Genomic DNA, 17,117 nt, shown 5'->3' on the forward strand with positions numbered 1-17,117 from the left:
GTCAATGGGGAAGCCAGATTTGCTTAACAACCATGTTACTAACTTAACAACTGCAGTGATTCATTTAACGACTGTGGCAAAAAAGGTTGTAAAATTCACTGAACAAATGTCTCACTTAGCAACAGAAATTTTGGGCCTAACTGCACTTGTAAGTTGAAAACTACCTCTACAATATGAAACACACCAGAACAAACTAAAAACATTATTCGCTGAAATGAGAAATGCACAATTCTCCATTGTGTGCCTGTTGTGCCCTGTTCCTAGACTGAGAGACCCTTCTCACAGTCACTCATGCCCTGGTCACCTCCTGGCTGGCCTACTGTAATGCACTCTGCATGGGGCTGCCTTGAAGACTGTTCAGAAATTTCAGCTGATACAAAATGCAGTGACATAAGCAGTTATGTGTGTTTCTGATAGAACACACCTCTGCTTTGTGAGTTGCACTGGTTCCCAGTTTATTTCCAGATCCAATTCACAGTGCTGATGTTAATCTTCACAGCCTCAGATGGCAGGGAACCGATTATGTGAGGCAGCACCGCTCCCATCACATCTGTGCATCCCACCAGACTCAGCAGAGGGCAGGATCTCTGGGTTCCGTGTAACCTTTGGCTGACCCCACGGGGTGTGGGGGTCTGCTGGGGTGCCTCCCTTGTGGAATACCCCCATGCCAGCTGAGCCGAAGTTGGCTCTGTTTGGTCTGACCTTCCGAAGGTCCCTCAAGATCCACCTGTGCCATCAAGCCTGGGCACCTCGGAGCAGGGGGACTGGTGAGTTATTATCAACATCTCTTCACCCACTACTTGCCTTAACTTTGTTTTTAAGCTTTTAATGCATTTATTGTTTTAAGGTTGTTGTACGCCACTCAAGAATCCCTTGCTATGTGAGATGGGCAGCTAGAGGCCTTGGATACATACATCACCCGGTGATTGTCCCCAGCAGTTTGGCTTCAGGCAGCCTTGACCCAGGCGCTCAGCTCAGCTATGCTGGCCAGGCAGCTTACTGTGGGCTTGTTTCAAAGGCTTGCTTCCTTTGGTTGATGTCAGTCTGGCTTCGACTAACTCTACTCAAATACTTATTTCACTCATTAAAATGCAAATCAAGTTATAACTTTATTGAAATGCGTTTTTCTGGATTTTTTTTGTTCTTATTCTGTCTCTCACTTTTAAAATAAACCTGCCATTATCATTATAGACTGATCGTTTTTGTGTCAGTGGGAAAACGTACAAAATCAGCAGGGGATCAAATAATTTTTCCCTCACTGTAGAACCCACTCTATAGCAGGGGTGTCAAACTCAACTTTATTGAGGGCCGCATCAGTATTGTGGTTGCCCTCGGGGGGGCCAGGTGGCTATGGCCAGGGTGGGTGCAGCCTACTGGGTGGGCGTGGCTGGAGTGCGTATGGCCTCCTGGGTGGGCATGGCCAGCTCTACATCATTGGCATCAAGGGTGCCTATGGGGGCCTGGGCAGGAGTGGGACAGATCTGGGGGTCTCTGGCAGAAGGAGGGTCTCTGGGCCAGGGCCAAGGCAGCGGGGGCCGTTCTGTTTCCAGGATGGCTTCGGGGGCCACATGAAACCACTTCGCCCCCGGGCCTTGTGTTTGACATGTCTGCTCTATAGTACTCCCACACATACAACCCAAAATATGGATTCAGCATGGAGACGACACCTTTGTCATATTGAAAAAGGACAAACTATAGAAAACACAGGAGAACTACCAACATCATCTTCCAAGGAATAAAATTCACAAGGGATGAAGAAAACAACTCCAGGCTAGTGATGGCAAATTAGAAACACACATCATCATGAAACTACCTACAGCCACCTCTTTTACACCAGGATAAACTCTACTAGTTGCTCCTGGCAGGTTTCATCTTTATTTCCAGAGTTCTGTCTGAAAACCCAATTCTTAATCTTTTCTCTGTGATGTAACAGCAATACACTCTGCAATTCACACAGTTTAGTAGCTCTTTTTCTGAAGAACTGATAAGGGCTGTTTATAGTTTTATTTATCTATCAAATTTGTATGCCGCCCATGGCGCCAAAGGTGACTCTAGGCCAGGGGTTTTCAAACTTGGCCCTTTTATGATTTGTGGACTTCAACTCCCGGAATTCCTCAGCCAGGCATGCCTGGCTGAGGAATTCTGGGAGTTGAAGTCCACAAGTCATAAAAGGGCCAAGTTTGAAGACCCCTGCTCTAGGTGGCTTACAGACATTGAATAAAATGAAAAATAAAACATTAAAACAATAAATAAAGGCCAATCCATTGGGTTGAGCCAGTTTCCCAGGAAGCCTGGATCCCTGCCATGCAGGGCTTAACACCTTGAGCTGGACTCAGAAGCACAGGGGAAGCCTGAGGGAAGCTGAAGGGAAGGAAGCTGCACCAACTTGGCTTCAGAAGCATTTGAACTCTGGCCTCGATAAAGGGAAACCGCTGGAGACAGGTCTCCCCTTGCCTGGGGCGTGGGGTGGGACACCAGGGTGCGCTGCTCTGGGTTCAGAAGCCCATATGGGACAGGAACCTGGCAAACACATAACAGCAAAACCCGACTTGCTTATAAATCAATCTTCTATTCTCAAAACTAGATGTGAAAATTATGTATTTTGTGGAGCGTTTTTAAGAAAAACAGTTCTCACGCTTAGATTTTAGTTAAGGAAAGTTTAATACATGTATATATAAGTGTGTGTATATATATATATATATATATATATATATATAGTTTCATTATAACAAAATAAGCAATTATTATGAGTAAAATATTCATTAAAATCTGGCTAACAATATATTTATATTTTTAGATATTGAGAATTTATAACCATTATAATTGCCTTTATAATATTTTCAAAGCAAAATCCATAATTCTTAAGCAAAGTCCAAGGTTTTTAAGCACCTAAAATTTAAAAATGCAGTTATCTATTATGATCTGAAGACATTCCAAATAGTTTTGTAGGATCTAGTTTAAAAACAGGAGGACATTTCACCCTGTAAGAGCAACAAGAAAAATAATAATGAAGCTATAAAGATTTTCTTATGAAATTATGAAAATTAGTTTTTCCTTTTCAAATAATGCCATTTAAGAATACATTAGCTTTGATTTTGAAAAAGGTTTTTATTAAACTAAGAGAAAAAATATATATTTGTGGCAGAAACTGTGAAACTATAATTTGAACCCAAATCTCTTGAAGGAAACCATGCTAGCAAATTCAAACGTGCAAAACTGCTCACAATTTACATTAAGACCACTTTTCTTTCATCTTATTACAAAATCGTTAAAAGGCTGCATAAAAAGCTTTGTTTTCTCAAAGTCTCTGAAGGATACTTTCCCTTAAACATTAAGGAATTTTAACCACATTATTCTCCATTTCTATCCACAGGAGTGGAAAGAGTCTCCTGATTCTCGAGAAAAGAGCCCTCGAAGAAGCAGCTTGCAAAACGCTGAAACCAAAGAGAGGCTTTGTACGTCGCAGGGGAGCCCTGAGGAGCGAGTGCCGGCAGGCAGGCAGGCAGGCAGGCAGGCAGGCTGGCTGGCTGGCAGCGGCAGAGGAGGAGGCAGAGAAGGCCGACCCCTGGAGTTGGGGGACCCTCAGAGCTTCTCCTTGGCCAGCACCCAAATGACAGGGCTGGAGTGATCCTCAATGACTTGCTTGACATGATTGTAAATCTCTTCCAATGTGTCGCCTTGCACAATGGCTGTAGGGACACAAGCAAGACAGCTGCTGAGGACCCCATTCTGCTCTTTCCCTTGCTTCTGCAGAGTTCTTGCAGTCCCACCCCCATTCTGGTCCTCCCCCCACTCTGTTGCGAGGCTTGGTCCGCCTCGATTCTCTGTGGCTCAGTTGCTTCCCGTAAAGATGCTCAGAAAGTGGGAGTGGGGTGGGGTCTATTTAGGACCTTCTCCTTCCAGATCCCTAGATGACTGTTGGGGAGCCCTGGGCCGAATCCCCCCAAAGATGGCGGGTGCAAAACCACACACTGCAAATGGGGAGCAGCCAGCCCCCAAACTCCACTAACTGGGCCTTCCATGGACAGAGCCAAGCTCGGGAGCATCTCTCGCACTCGGGAACCAGAGGAGAGCCTGGTGCAGACTCCAGAGGCCAGGCACCACGGAGGCCGGCTCCAGGGCCACATAGACAACCGATTCCTCCCATCGTCCCCAAGACAGGGAACGTTCCGGCTGCTCCTGGGCCATTTCAGATGCCCCCCCATACCCGACAGCCAAAAGAAGGGAGCAGCGACAGCGTTGGGGGCACACGTGGAACGGAGGAAGAGGCCCCCACCTGTGAAATGTTCTGTAAATTCTTGCTCCAGCTTCATGGCCCGTTCAAAGGTTTTTCGAGCTTGCTCATCTGTTAATCGTTTATTCATTTCCCTGAATTTGCAGATATTTCAAACTTATTAGCGTTATCAAAAAAACAGATTTACCAGATTTAGTTAAGTCGGAGGGGGGCGAGGCTAGACAGGGTTTTCCTTGGTTAGGGGGTGGGGAATGGGGTGGGTGGCGGTGGGGTTTTTCCTCCAATCTCGACTTCCCCGAGTTGCCCTCCCTCCCCACTTTAATAACTTTGTGGAACTATGTCATAGGCATGAGGAGCATAAGGGAAAACGGAGGGAGTCGCCTTTTCAGCTCAGGGGAGGAGGGCGGGGAAGAGGGCAGCCAGCCAGCCAGGACTCTGTTCCCTCGGAAGACTCCGGGGGGGGGGTGTCCCAAAAGAGCTCCAGCAGAAGCCAGATGGGCAGAAAGGGGCAAGCACTCACATGATGTTCTCCACGGACTTGGGCTTGACGAAGATGGAGACCGGGTGCAGCTGGGTGCTCTGGAGCCTCTTGATGGCGTTCCCAGAAACGTCAAGGATGCAGTGCTTGCCCTGGCAGGGAAAGAGAAACTGCCTGAGGGGCCGCTCAGCGCCACCTGCCGCAGGGCCTCGACGCAGGGTGGGGGAGAAGCACCTTTACCTTCTCGGCCACCTCCCTCACGGACCGGACGCTCGTCCCGTAGAGGTGGTGGTTGTACTGGCCGGCTTCAATGAATCGGTGATCCTGGATGTCTTTCTCCATTTGTTCTCGCGACATCACAAAGTGGTAATCTCGCCCATCCACCTCGTAATCTCGTTTCGGCCGGGTCGTATCTTTTGAGAGAGAGAGCGAGGGGGGGGAGGAAGCAGAGGCTGAGCGGACATCCACTGGCAACGAGGTCTTCTACTGATGCTGCAAAGCAGCTGGACACGAGGCCCAGCGAGGAGAGATGTGCGCACAACACACGTCTGGGCCCAGAAGCACGGCTGACAGAAGGGTGTGTGTGTGTGTGTGTGTGTGTGTGTGTGTGTGTGTAGGTAGGATGATCCTTCACAATCATCATGGCTCTGGTGGGACAGCCAGAGGCCCTTCAGAAAGATAAGACAACTTTTATTGTCCTTGTTACTATGAACACACTGGGCCACATTAAAAATAAAAATCTGTTGCCTGCTCTCAAGAGAAAGTATATATGCACATATACACATGCTGTATACATATATCTATACCCATATACGTTTATACATACACACACACACACACAAATCATTCTCCATTTTGAATATATAGCGGAAAGAGGAAACTTGAGAGTTCACAAGGTTGATGTCGTAAGGAACAACACTGGGACTGAATCTGGATGTTCTGCTTTGGGTACCACGGAGCCCCCTCCTCCCAGAAGGGAACAAGGAAAACAGGTCGCGAAGAGGATGTGTAGCATCCCAGACAATCCTGCTCAGGCATTGCTTATATGCCATATCCCGGATAGAAGGGAGGGAACTGCCAATGATCTTTTCTGCCGTCCTCACCACTCTCTGCACTGCCTTCCTGTCTGAAGCAGGGATGCTTCCAAACTTGAGAGTAATTCAGTGTGACAGGATGCTCTCGATTGTCCCTCTGTAGAAAGTGGTGAGGACGGGGGAAGGAAGAGGTGCTTTTCCCATGCGACTCAGAAAATGCAGGCGCTGCTTTGCCTGCTTTACCAGTGTCTCACTGTTGAGCAACCAAGCTAGTCTACTCCTTAGCTGCACACCCAGAAACGAGGTGTGTGGCTGTGCCTGCCTTTTCTGAAATCGACAATGATCTCTTTAGTTTTTCCTATATTTAAAATGAGGCTGTTTTTGTTACGCCAGTTCACCAAACCCTCTACTTCTTTTCAGTAAGCACTCTCATTGTCATCTTGCCCACTAATGTTGTTATCATTCACATACTTCACAATATGTTTGGTGGCAAACCTGGCACAACAGTCATGGGTCAAAAGGGTGAACAACAGCAGACTTAGGACACAGCCCTGAGGAGAAGCTATGCTCAAGAAAATGGTGTTAGAAATATTACACATACTGGGACCTGTCAGTAAGAAAATCAAGAATCCACAAAGGAGTGTTGAATCCTAAAAGGCCCAGTTTGTCTACTACTACATGCTGAGGAATGATTGTATTGAATACCAAACTGAAGTTGACAAACAACATTCACACATGAGTGTTTCTTTCCTCTAAGTGTGCCAAGCTCAGATGGAGAACAGAAGAAATAGCATCCCCTGTAGAGCAATTTGGACGGTAAGTGAACTGAAGCAAGTGAAATGCCAGAGGGGGGCTGGATACAATAATGTCCTTCATCAGCCTCTCAAAACCTTTCGTAACGATGGCTGAAGTGCAACTGGACGGTAGTCACCGAGACTCGTAACTGCAGACATTTTTAGCAATGGCAAAATAATGGCCGTCTTAAAACACGTTGGGACCACTGCCTGCTGCAGTGAAAGACTGAAAATATCCGTAAGAACACAAGCCAGCCCATCTGCACATTCCCTACGGACCCGCCCAGGGAGGCTATCTGGGCCTGCTGCTTCCCGAGTGTTAACTTTCCGCAGTGTTCTCCAGAGGTAACGTCAAAGCTAAGCGCTTGCTCCTCAGGATGGGGTGCAGCTTTCCTTGCGGAAGCCTGAAATCTTCCAAAAAATGGGTTCAGCTCATTTAAAAAGTCTGTATCGCCTTTATTACAAGACGGAATCACCTTTTAGTCTGTAACGGCCTGGATGCCTTGCCATAAACACCTGGTGTTTGTTGGGTCCTGAAAAAGTTCTGAATTTTCTGGCAATAGGCTTGCTCTGCTCTTTTTTGTGGCGCTTTTCAAACTGGCTCCGGCTTTTCTGAGTGCCGGCATATCGCCAGATTTAAAAGCCACCTTTGACATCTTGCAAACCTCGTATGTCACCAGAAAGAAAAGAACCAGAGCTTTCTGGCAGAGCCATTTTAGGGAGTCCAAAGGCGCTCCTGCCCCCTCCTTTCAGACAGATTTGATCAGGGTAAGTGCGCCTGTGAGCGGGTCCTGGGCCTGCTCTGTCATCTCCGCCCCTAGAGGAGGCCGCGGTGGGCCCAGGCGCCAATTCGGGAAGGACTGGGGAAGAGAGCCCGTCCTGGGGTTGCACCTGCCCAGGGGAACCTCACACGCAACCACGCCAGCGGAAACCAGACGGGCTCCGACCCCATTTGGCAGGGCCAGGAAGACGGCTTGTCATCCGATTGAGACACGGCAGGAAGACCCGCAGGAGAGCGCCTCTCAGCCCTCCCTGCCCAGACTGGCCGGCTTCTGTGACTGCAGCCTTCTACAAAAGGAAAGGGGGAGGGTGGGGGTTTTACCTGTCTGGTCTACCTCAAAGGGCTGACACGGGGGGGGCACACACCGCTTTTTCTTAGTTCAAAGCCTCTCAGAATCACCCCTCTTGCCTCATCCGGGAGCAGCCGACTTCCCGGAGGAACCTGGCCAGATCCTAGCAGGAGGGAGACCTTGCTGGTCTTGGACCCACCAACGGTCACTCCTGGGACCGGGAGGGGTGAGGGGGGGGCGGCTGCTCCTGCTGCGTCAGTTCTGTCACCCACCTGAAATTTTGGCTGAAGGCTTCCAGGGGCTGCTGTGCCCGCACACGCTCTGGGGCTACTCCAGCCATCGCTCACAAAAGCCAGGCAGGTTGCAAGTGGCCGCGTTGAAAAGACGTACAATTTTCAACCACCCCGAGGAGGGGAACAGCCACAGCCACAGTGCTCACCCACATCCCCTCGTCACCCCCCACTCCCACGCGGCATACATACGTGGGACGCAAGAGCCGAACTTGTCAGGAAATTCTGAGATGAGGTCGTCGTTGATGCGGTCTTTCATGGGACCCAAGACAATCACAGGACGCGTGTAGCCGACTGAAAGACAGAGCGCGGGCCTCCGGTTAGGGGGTTCTGGTGGGGGGGGGGCGAAAGAGCCACATCTCCCTAGCAGTAGCAACACCCCCTTTCCTGGAAGACGCCTGAGGATGTGGGAGAAGGTCGGAGGGCCACTGACACTCCAGTTTGAGTCAGTCCCTCAAAGACATTCTTCAGCAACCCAACCCTGAGGACCAGAAGCATGGATGGGCAACCTTTTCTTGAAGACCCTTCCACTTTTTTCTGTCCTCCACACACTTGAAAACCACAAGGTACTTTTGATTGGTCTGGCCACGTGAGGTGGAAGAGGACACGCTCAGCAGCCGCGCAGCAGGGCAGGAAGGCGAGATCTGACGGCCAGGGAGAGCTACATCCCGGCCAGCAGACAAGGCCTTCGCCAGGCAAACTCTCTCCGCCGGGTGAGTCCCCAGCCAAACGGTACAAACCTTCCTGCTGTGTGACAGGTTCGTAAGAGAAGACGTACTCTTCCTGGCCACCTACAAAGTCAGAGAGAGACTGGGATGTAACACACACGTTTATAGGGCGCCCTCCTTCCCCTCAGCCCCTGTCCAGCCAGGCCTCCTGCCAGCGCGACACAAAACCCTCAGCTCCCCAGGAGCCCTTGGCCCACCCCAGCCTGCCAGGGGGGTTGCAGGTTAACGCTGGAGAACAACAGAGACACTGGGAAGGGGAGAAGACCAACGCTTCTTTCAGTTTCATAATCAGGTTTTTAATTTTCTCTTTCTTTTGCACCTGTTGCTTACAGAATCCTTAATGAGGTCAATAATGTTTCAGTGAAAGGGTTTTATTTTTCAGACTGCTGAAATGAACTTTGCAACAGAAACACCACAAAGGCCCCTTTCACTTTTCTTCAAAGGCCCAGGGCGGGGGGCAAAAAAGACCCCCTTGAAACCGATTTAAAACTCCACTAAAAGCAAAACAAAAACCAGAAACCATAAAAGGCCGGCAAGGGCAAGGGATGGGTCAACCAGCACAGCCACCCGGCAGCCTCCGAACCTCCGCCAGATCCACCGAACCCTTGACCAGCCACGTCTTTACAGCCTTTGGGAAGCCCAAGGCAAGAGGAGGCTCCGGCGGGATGAGCGGCCGCAGGACGGCCACTGAGGCACAAAAGGCTCTCCTCCTCCTCCTCCTGGGTGGTGCCAGGCAACCTCCCTCGCTCAACGGGGCCCACGCACGCCCCTCCTGCCAGGTCTGATGGGGTGGGCAGACGCAGCTGGGGAGAGGCAAACCCCCAGGTCACCCAGCCCTCGGCCACGGTGGGTTTTACCAGCGCCTTGAATTGCCCCCCACAAGCCAGCTGGCAGCCACCGTCTTTTGTACCAGCTGAAGCGTCAAGGACAGCCCCTTTGAGATGGTCTCACGAGGTCGATGTTTCGTTAAGGTGCTTCCAAGTAAAAAGCATCACGCAGGAATGCAATCGTTCAAAAGCTTTATTTAACGATAAAGTAAATAGAAAGAGTTCCCTGGCATGGAGGCATCCATGCCTGGGTTGAGCTCAGTTAGCAAGCAAGCAGAAGAAAGAACAAAAGAGAACAGAGAGAGAGCAGCCCCTGAGCAGAGGTTTTTATGGGGGGGTCTCAGCCCCTCCCTTACCATAAAACTCTCGCCAATGGGGCTGCAGGGGCCGGGGACCCCTGACCCACCAGTGGGAGCAAAGAAGCCTCTTTGCTCCCATCTGATGACCTTTTTGGGGAACTGCCATGGCTGGCACAAAACATCTAACAATTCCCCTTCTTGCCAGCCAATGACAGGGACCAGTGAATGTATGTGAGGGGCGAGCAGGTGTCATAGACATGCATATACACGTTCAGAAGACCAAACACAAACGCTTGCACAGAAGGTTGTGCCGGTCAATGGGAACAGGTTTGGTGAACAGATCAGCTATCTGGTCAGTTGTGTTACAATGCTCAACATGTATAAACCCCTCTTTGGCAAGCTGCCTGAGATTTTTATAGCGTATGTCTATGTGGCGGGACCTAGAGCCCACTGCATATGCCCCCGAGATTGCAAATTGCAGCCGTATTATCCTCTTGAACTTGGATGGGCAGAGAAGGAGGTGCCCAGATGCTCGTTATCAGAGCATCGAACCAAATCAAATCATTGGCCGTGTCTGACAGGCTGGCATATTCAGCCTCGGCCGTGGAGCAAGAAACAAATTTTTGCTGCCTAACATGCCAATGGATAGGACAGCCATTTAGCAATATGAGGAAACCAGAGGTGCTCCGTCTACTCTTAGTGTCGCCGGCCCAGTCTGCGTCTGAGTAAGCGGAGAGCTGGGCCGTCTTCCTCTTCTCTGGTTCCAGCACAAGGAGAGCATCGGTTGTGCCCCTGAGGTACCTAAGTACCCTTTTAACGGCAGTCCAGTGGAATTCTTTTGGGTGTTCCACATGCCTGGACAGTAGATTCACAGCTAAAGCTATGTCAGGCCTGTTCCAATTGCTGATATATAGCAAGGAGCCGATCACAGATCTGTAAAGCATATTATCTGTGAACTCAGGACCGTCCTTGTGAGTGTGATTGTAATAGTCACTTTGTATCGGGCTACGCGTTGGGTTAGATTCTGCCATTTTGCATTTGGCCAATAACTCCTCTATCTTTTCTTTCTGAGATAGGGCGAACCCCCCCTTAGTGGCCAAGATGTGCACACCCAAGTACTTGTCAACCCGCCCCAAAGATTTCAGGGTAAACGTTTCCCCCAGGGCCTTGGCAAATTCGTCACACCCTTCCTTGTCAGGCCCTACATATAGGAGGTCGTCCACATAAACTAACACCCGTTCTGTGGTACCCTTGGAGTTGCGTGTGAAAACACATTCATCTGCATGGGATGCAGTGAAACCAACTCGTTCTAAACTTTTTCTAAGGCAGTCGTACCATAGTTTCCCTGACTGTTTGAGGCCATATAACCCTTTGTGGAGCAACCATGTATTTCCCCCTTCCTGCTGGTAGCCAGGAGGGGCCCTCACATAAATCTGCCGGTCCAAGTTGGCGTGGAGGTAAGCCGTCTGGATGTCGAATTGGAAGACTTCCTCCCGCAGAGCGGCTGCAGTTACGAGGGTGGCCTTGACGCTCTCTGCCCGGACGGTTGGAGAGTAGGTCTCCCAGTAGTCCTCCATGTAGCGCTGAGCGAACCCGAGCTACCAAACGGGCCTTATACAGGTAGAGGCCATTGGCAAGTGGTTTGGCCTTGTAAACCCACCTTGTGCCAATGACTTTCCTCTCCTTTGGTGGTTGCTGGGGGGTGAAGACCTTGAGTTTTTTTTCAGGCTCTCCATTTCCTTCTCCATCGCGAGCTGCCATTTCTCCTGTTCTTCGATGGGCAGCTCCTGGATGTCAGAGAAGGATTTTGGGGTGACCACAACGCTGTTGACAGACGCGATGTGCCCAATGTCGATTCTCTTTGGCGGGATCCCTTTGTTGGACCGCTTTGATCTCCTGACCTTCTGCCACTCACCGCTCTTTTCTTCCGCGGGTCTCTGAGGCGTCGCTGGGGGTGAAGACGGCGTGTCTTCCGCCTTTGGACTGGACGGCTCATCCTCCCCACCTGAACCAGGTAGGATGAGATCTTTGTCATGTTCCTCACTTTCGTCGGTGGCAGGGTATGTGGTCATCTCAGGTGATGTCGTGGTCGGTGTGTCCTTGCTGGGTCGGTTGACATATGGGCTCAGATCATTTGAGTGGATCTGGGTCCAATTGGAGTCCTCTTCGAAGGAGGCAGATTGGGAAGTCACAGTCCTGCCCCCTTCTCCCAGGAAACGATAGGCCTTGGAGCCAGGAGCATAGCCCAAGAACCTCAGTCTCTGGGAGACAGATCTCCCCTTCTTCCGCAGCTGCTTGGGGATGTGCACCCAAGCGTAGGAGCCAAACACACGCAAGTGTCCCAGACTTGGTTTCCTACCGTGGACCAGGAAATATGGGGTCTGGTCCACAACACTGCTCCAGGTGCGGTTTAAGGTGTAATTGGCGTAGTGCACCGCCTCTGCCCAGTATGATTCTGCGACCCCAGCGTCCGCAATCAGACTACGCATCATAGTTTGCAAGATTCCATTTCTTTTCTCAGCCACGCCATTTTGAGCGGGAGTGAAGGGCGCGGTAAGAAAATGGCGGATGCCCTTACGCCTTACGCAGTCCTGGAATTTTCGGGACATGAACTCTGCCCTGCGGTCGCTCTGCAGTTGTGCGATCTTGGTCTTATACTGGGTCTCTACAAAGTCATACAGTGATTTAATGGCGTCAAAGGCTTCGGATTTTTCTGTGAGGGTATACACATGGCCGTATCGTGAAAAATTGTCAAAAGCAGTGAGAAAATACTGTCTTTTCCCTAGGGATGGTGTGAAAGGCCCAACCAAATCAACATGCACTAGTTGGTACGGGTATTGGGTCTTACGCAGTGACACCTTAGGGATGGGGGCAGCCTTCTTCTTTGTCCTCTTACAGAAGGCACAGTCCAGGAACACGTCACAATCCTTGAGCTGGACTCCCTCAGCAAAGTCTCCCATCTTTTTAACCACAGGGAAGCTCGCATGACCTAATCTTCGGTGTAAGAGATGGGCACACTTATCGTGGAGCGGCTTCCCCACTGACACCCTCTTGGCTCTGGTTGCCTTGAGCGGTGCTGTAGGTGCCTGCTGAGATTCGGGTTTCTTGTCCACACTGCCCTTGGAAAGCTGTGGGGCTGGCTGAGTTGGCTTGGGTGCAACCGCTTCGGCCTTGCGCTCCTTAGACAGCCTTGGGGCTGGCTGTGGGGGCTTTCTCTTTTTCCGTGTGCAGGCCCCTTCTGAGGTGGCACCCTGTGGACTGTCCTCTGTGGCTGGGTTCTCAGGGGAGAAGTATGGCAAACCATTTATGATGGCAATACTTCCAATGACCCTCTGGTTCCGGGTGACATGACCTCCCCCTTTGCGAAATAAAACTTCCACCCTGTCATAGTCACATAATTTGATAATGCTTAATAGGTTGTTGGCAATGGAGGGAGCATGCAATACCCCTTCAACTTTTCCTAGTCCGGGTACAGAGACAGTGCCCTCCCCAACAACCAAAGCCTTATCACCATTGGCCACCTTGACAGATGAGTTAATTTTCTTTAACCTTTTAAACCCTTGTTTCATATTGGTAATGTGAGATGAAGCTCCAGAGTCCAGTAACCATAAGTCAGTGGGGCTATCAGCCTTTGTGGTGGGGGTGAGAGGACAAGTATGCACAAAATTGCCCTTGGCACTACCTTTGCCCCCGCCACACCCCCTACCTTGCCCCTTGCCCCTTCCTTGATTGGGACCACGCTTGGGGCCTTGTTGGTGATGGGGGCAGTCCTTCTTCAGGTGCCCCTCAGAACCACAGATGAAGCACTTAAGTAGAGCATTAACCTGCTCTGAGCTGTGGCGCCTCCCGCTGGCTCGCTGGGTGGTGACTGGCGTATTCTCCTGCATCTCTTCGCCTTCTATCTTCCTCAATGAGCCTCCCTGTGAGGTAGGACAGAGTCATGACTTCCTTCGTTGTCCCTTCCAGTGAAACAATGAAGCTGCTCCAATTTTTGTCCAGGGAAGCCAGAATGACAGCGACCATGTTAGCCTCAGGTACAAGGTAGTCTCTGGACATCAGTTCTGCCCTGAGTGCTTTCAATTTTCCCAGGTGCTCGGCCATGTTAGCTCCAAATCTGAGTCTAGTGGTGTAAAACTCAGTTGTGAGTCTGGTGAGCGAACCGATGCTGTCGCTGTTGAATAAATTGTATAATAACCGCCAAACTTCACCAGCTGTGAGCCCATCTGGAATGCTGGAGTACAAGTTAGTATCCAGTGAACTCAGTAGAGTGGTATATGCTTTCCTATGATACCACTCTTCTTGGGGTCCCCAGGGAAGAGGTGGGGGGTCCAGAACCATCTCTAGAGTCCCTTGCTCTAATAGATACATCTGCACTTCTTTACTCCATCTGCTGAAATTTTCCCCCCCAAGTTGCAGTTTTTCAAATTTATTTAAGAATGCAGGAGCAGATGAAGAAGAATTCTCCTTGGCTCTAAATCCATTTACATAGATCTGTGAATTTTCCATTGAGGTGAATGGAAGAGGGACCCCTCTGCTGGTAGATGGTGGTATTTTACTCTGATTTTTGGATGGCCCCGACTGGGCATGCTCAGAGCTCATTTGGGCCTGGGAGGCGGAGAGAGTGGATGTCTGTCTCTCTGCCCCTGGACTAGGCCCAGTCCTGGGCCTGTAGGCTGGAATTTGGGCTTGAAGAGGGGCTGAAGGCCGCAGAAGCCCCGAAGATTCCTCCTGAAACCCCCCCGGCACTGGAACACTCACCGGGGGGCGAAGATCGCAGGATGGGGGCTGGATGGCACATGGATTGCCTGGATTGCTCGGATTGCCCAGAGGAGCCCATCGCTGGTCCTGAAGACCCTGGAGGCGGCTGAAAACGGTGCTGGAGGAGGGGGCCTCATCCGGAGCCTCCCTGAAGACCATCTGGCAAGCAGGGCGTCTGGGCGGCAGCAAAAAGTAGGCTAGAGGGCCCGGGGGTTCACTGGGGGCCCTTTGGGGTTGCAGGACACAGCTGGGAGACTCCAGGCCGGACGCCTCCCGGCAGTTAGGCCCCGGCAAGAGGATTGGAGGCCTTGGAACTCTTCCGGGAGCCCCCTGGGGTTGGCAAGGGAGGCTGGCTACCCCCGATGTTGAGGCTGCGGTCGTTTTTGCCTCCAGAGCTGCAACCAGGGTCCGGATAGTTGCTCCAATCTCTGCTGCAGTAGGCACGGCTGGGCAGGCTTTGAGGCTATCATAGGCCTTGAGGCTTTCTGGTGGGGAGGACCAGGGGGTTTCCATGCTGGTTCGGCTGGATGCCACCGATTGCTGGGCCTCGAGGCTTGGCTGAGGCCTATCAATATCAGGCCATGTGGGTGTCCTGGGGGCCGCCATCTTGCTTCCGGTTGCCCCCGGAAGCTGTAGGTCACAGTTTGGCGGGAAATTTCGCACCAAAAACTCCCAGGGTCACTCAGGGTGGCCGGCGCCATGTTAGGGGCCTCGTGGGCGCTGGGGAAGGACTTACCCGGCGTCCAGAGGCCTCCTGCGCTGGCATCCCCCGTGGAGAGGCTTGTGGCGTCCTTTGTGCTGCAAGAAGCATTCAGAGCAGCTCCCTGCATTCCCGTTCAGTCATCTGGTCCACGTTGGGGGTGGCCTGGTCCCTGGCCGCTTCCCCGGTGTCTGGGCAGTCTTGGGAGGACTGCAAGCCTTCCATGCTTTCCTCTATGGCTTGCAGCTGTAGGGAGGCATGCAAAGGGGTCCCTGGCGCAGAGCTTGCGTCGGGCTGGATGCAGGGCAGCCATCTTTGATTGAAGACTCCTTGTCACAATCGGGGACCTCCTGCCATCCGTTTCAAATGGGTTCTTGCTGGAACGTCCAGGCATCTTGCAGTAGTTGCTTGGCTTGGAAGCGTAGCCTTAAACCATCCTCTTGCTTCCAATTTGTGAGATGGTCTCACGAGGTCGATCTTTCGTTAAGGTGCTTCCAAGTAAAAAGCATCACGCAGGAATGCAATCGTTCAAAAGCTTTATTTAACGATAAAGTAAATAGAAAGAGTTCCCTGGCATGGAGGCATCCATGCCTGGGTTGAGCTCAGTTAGCAAGCAAGCAGAAGAAAGAACAAAAGAGAACAGAGAGAGAGAGCAGCCCCTGAGCAGAGGTTTTTATGGGGGGTCTCAGCCCCTCCCTTACCATAAAACTCTCGCCAATGGGGCTGCAGGGGCCGGGGACCCCTGACCCACCAGTGGGAGCAAAGAGGCTTCTTTGCTCCCATCTGATGACCTTTTTGGGGAACTGCCATGGCTGGCACAAAACATCTAACAGCCCCATTATCCAGCTGCCCTTAAAGGTAAGCCTGGATTTCCGTAAGCTCCCAGAAAAAAACAGCAAAAAGGAACACAATTCCATACACTTACGGTAACTGCTTTCACTGTCGCTGGCGTTGGAAGTCACGTGCTCTAAAAAGAAGCAGAAAGCAGAGATTAGGAGCCGTGCCAAGAAACCCGAAGGGCCTTCAAAGGCTGAAGAAGAAGGCCTCCGGGGGCAACTTAGGGTAATAAAGTGCCTGACGAGCCTCTCTCGACACACATCAGGGCTCTCCTGCTCCGTGGCCAACATCCCTAAAGCCGAAAGAGAAACCCACAATTCACAACACACTTCCAGAGACAGGAGGTTACACAGGCGGCCCTCTGCCCGCTTCCAGGGATCGGGACCAGGACCCAGCCCATCGAAATTCATTTCCACAAAAGAGGAGTGGGCACAACCTGGAGGAGGCGGGTTCAGAGAAGACCCTCATCAGAACCCGGCTACGATGGGGGAGCAGCCGCCCACCCCAAAAACACAGCCGTAGGGCCCAAAGGGGGCTGGGCGTCTCCACCTGGAAGAAGGAAAGCCTGGCCTGCAGGCGGTGGGGCCAAGGGGAGGGTCCAGGAAGAGCCCGAGGCCTGAGGCTCCCTCCACGGGACTCCTTGCGGGGGGAAGGGAAGCGCAGCAAGGGTGGGCATCCCCGGAAGACGGGGCAGCCCCCGGGCGCCCTGCCTGCCAAAGCGCCTTCCCAGGCCACTTCTCCTTCCCTCCAAGCGTGGGGAGAGAACGAGTGGATGGCCGGCCAATATGGACTGGCACCAGGTGCCTGTTGCTCTAATGTTTCAACCGGTTGTTTTTTATAATTTTAAAATGATTTCGTACGTCTTTTAACTTCTGACTGGAAGCCGTCCAGAGTCGGCTGAAAGGGAAAAGGGAAGCTTTGCAGCCCAGCCCAGAGGGAGCCTCTGGGGTCCGGGGGGCTCTGCAACCTTTCATCTTCACGGGACGAGGAGGGGGAACGAGTCCGAACACGGGCGGGGAAGAGGGGCTACATGGTCAGCACCGGGGGCTGCGTGCCGGCCGAGCTGCC

At 51.6% G+C, this 17,117-nt stretch overlaps 1 protein-coding gene across 11 annotated transcripts in view; it reads right to left on the minus strand.

The window, feature by feature from the left end:
* Positions 1-2,648: 2,648 nt before the first annotated feature.
* The window catches only part of DLG1 (discs large MAGUK scaffold protein 1), a 70,800-nt gene continuing 56,331 nt past the window's right edge, over positions 2,649-17,117 (minus strand). For all 11 annotated transcript variants that reach the window (XM_081329321.1, XM_081329322.1, XM_081329330.1 and 8 more), the window contains 7 exons: positions 16,138-16,179; positions 8,641-8,691; positions 8,093-8,194; positions 4,953-5,125; positions 4,755-4,864; positions 4,277-4,368; positions 2,649-3,689 (listed from right to left, as the gene is read on the minus strand). In XM_081329321.1, the coding sequence (XP_081185447.1) occupies positions 3,583-3,689; positions 4,277-4,368; positions 4,755-4,864; positions 4,953-5,125; positions 8,093-8,194; positions 8,641-8,691; positions 16,138-16,179 (677 nt within the window). In that variant the 3' untranslated portion in view covers positions 2,649-3,582. The remainder of the gene's footprint in view (positions 3,690-4,276; positions 4,369-4,754; positions 4,865-4,952; positions 5,126-8,092; positions 8,195-8,640; positions 8,692-16,137; positions 16,180-17,117) is intronic.

This window comes from Vipera berus, assembly GCF_964194415.1.
Source record: "Vipera berus genome assembly, chromosome: 5".
In the NCBI taxonomy this organism is placed as follows: Eukaryota; Metazoa; Chordata; class Lepidosauria; order Squamata; family Viperidae; genus Vipera; species Vipera berus.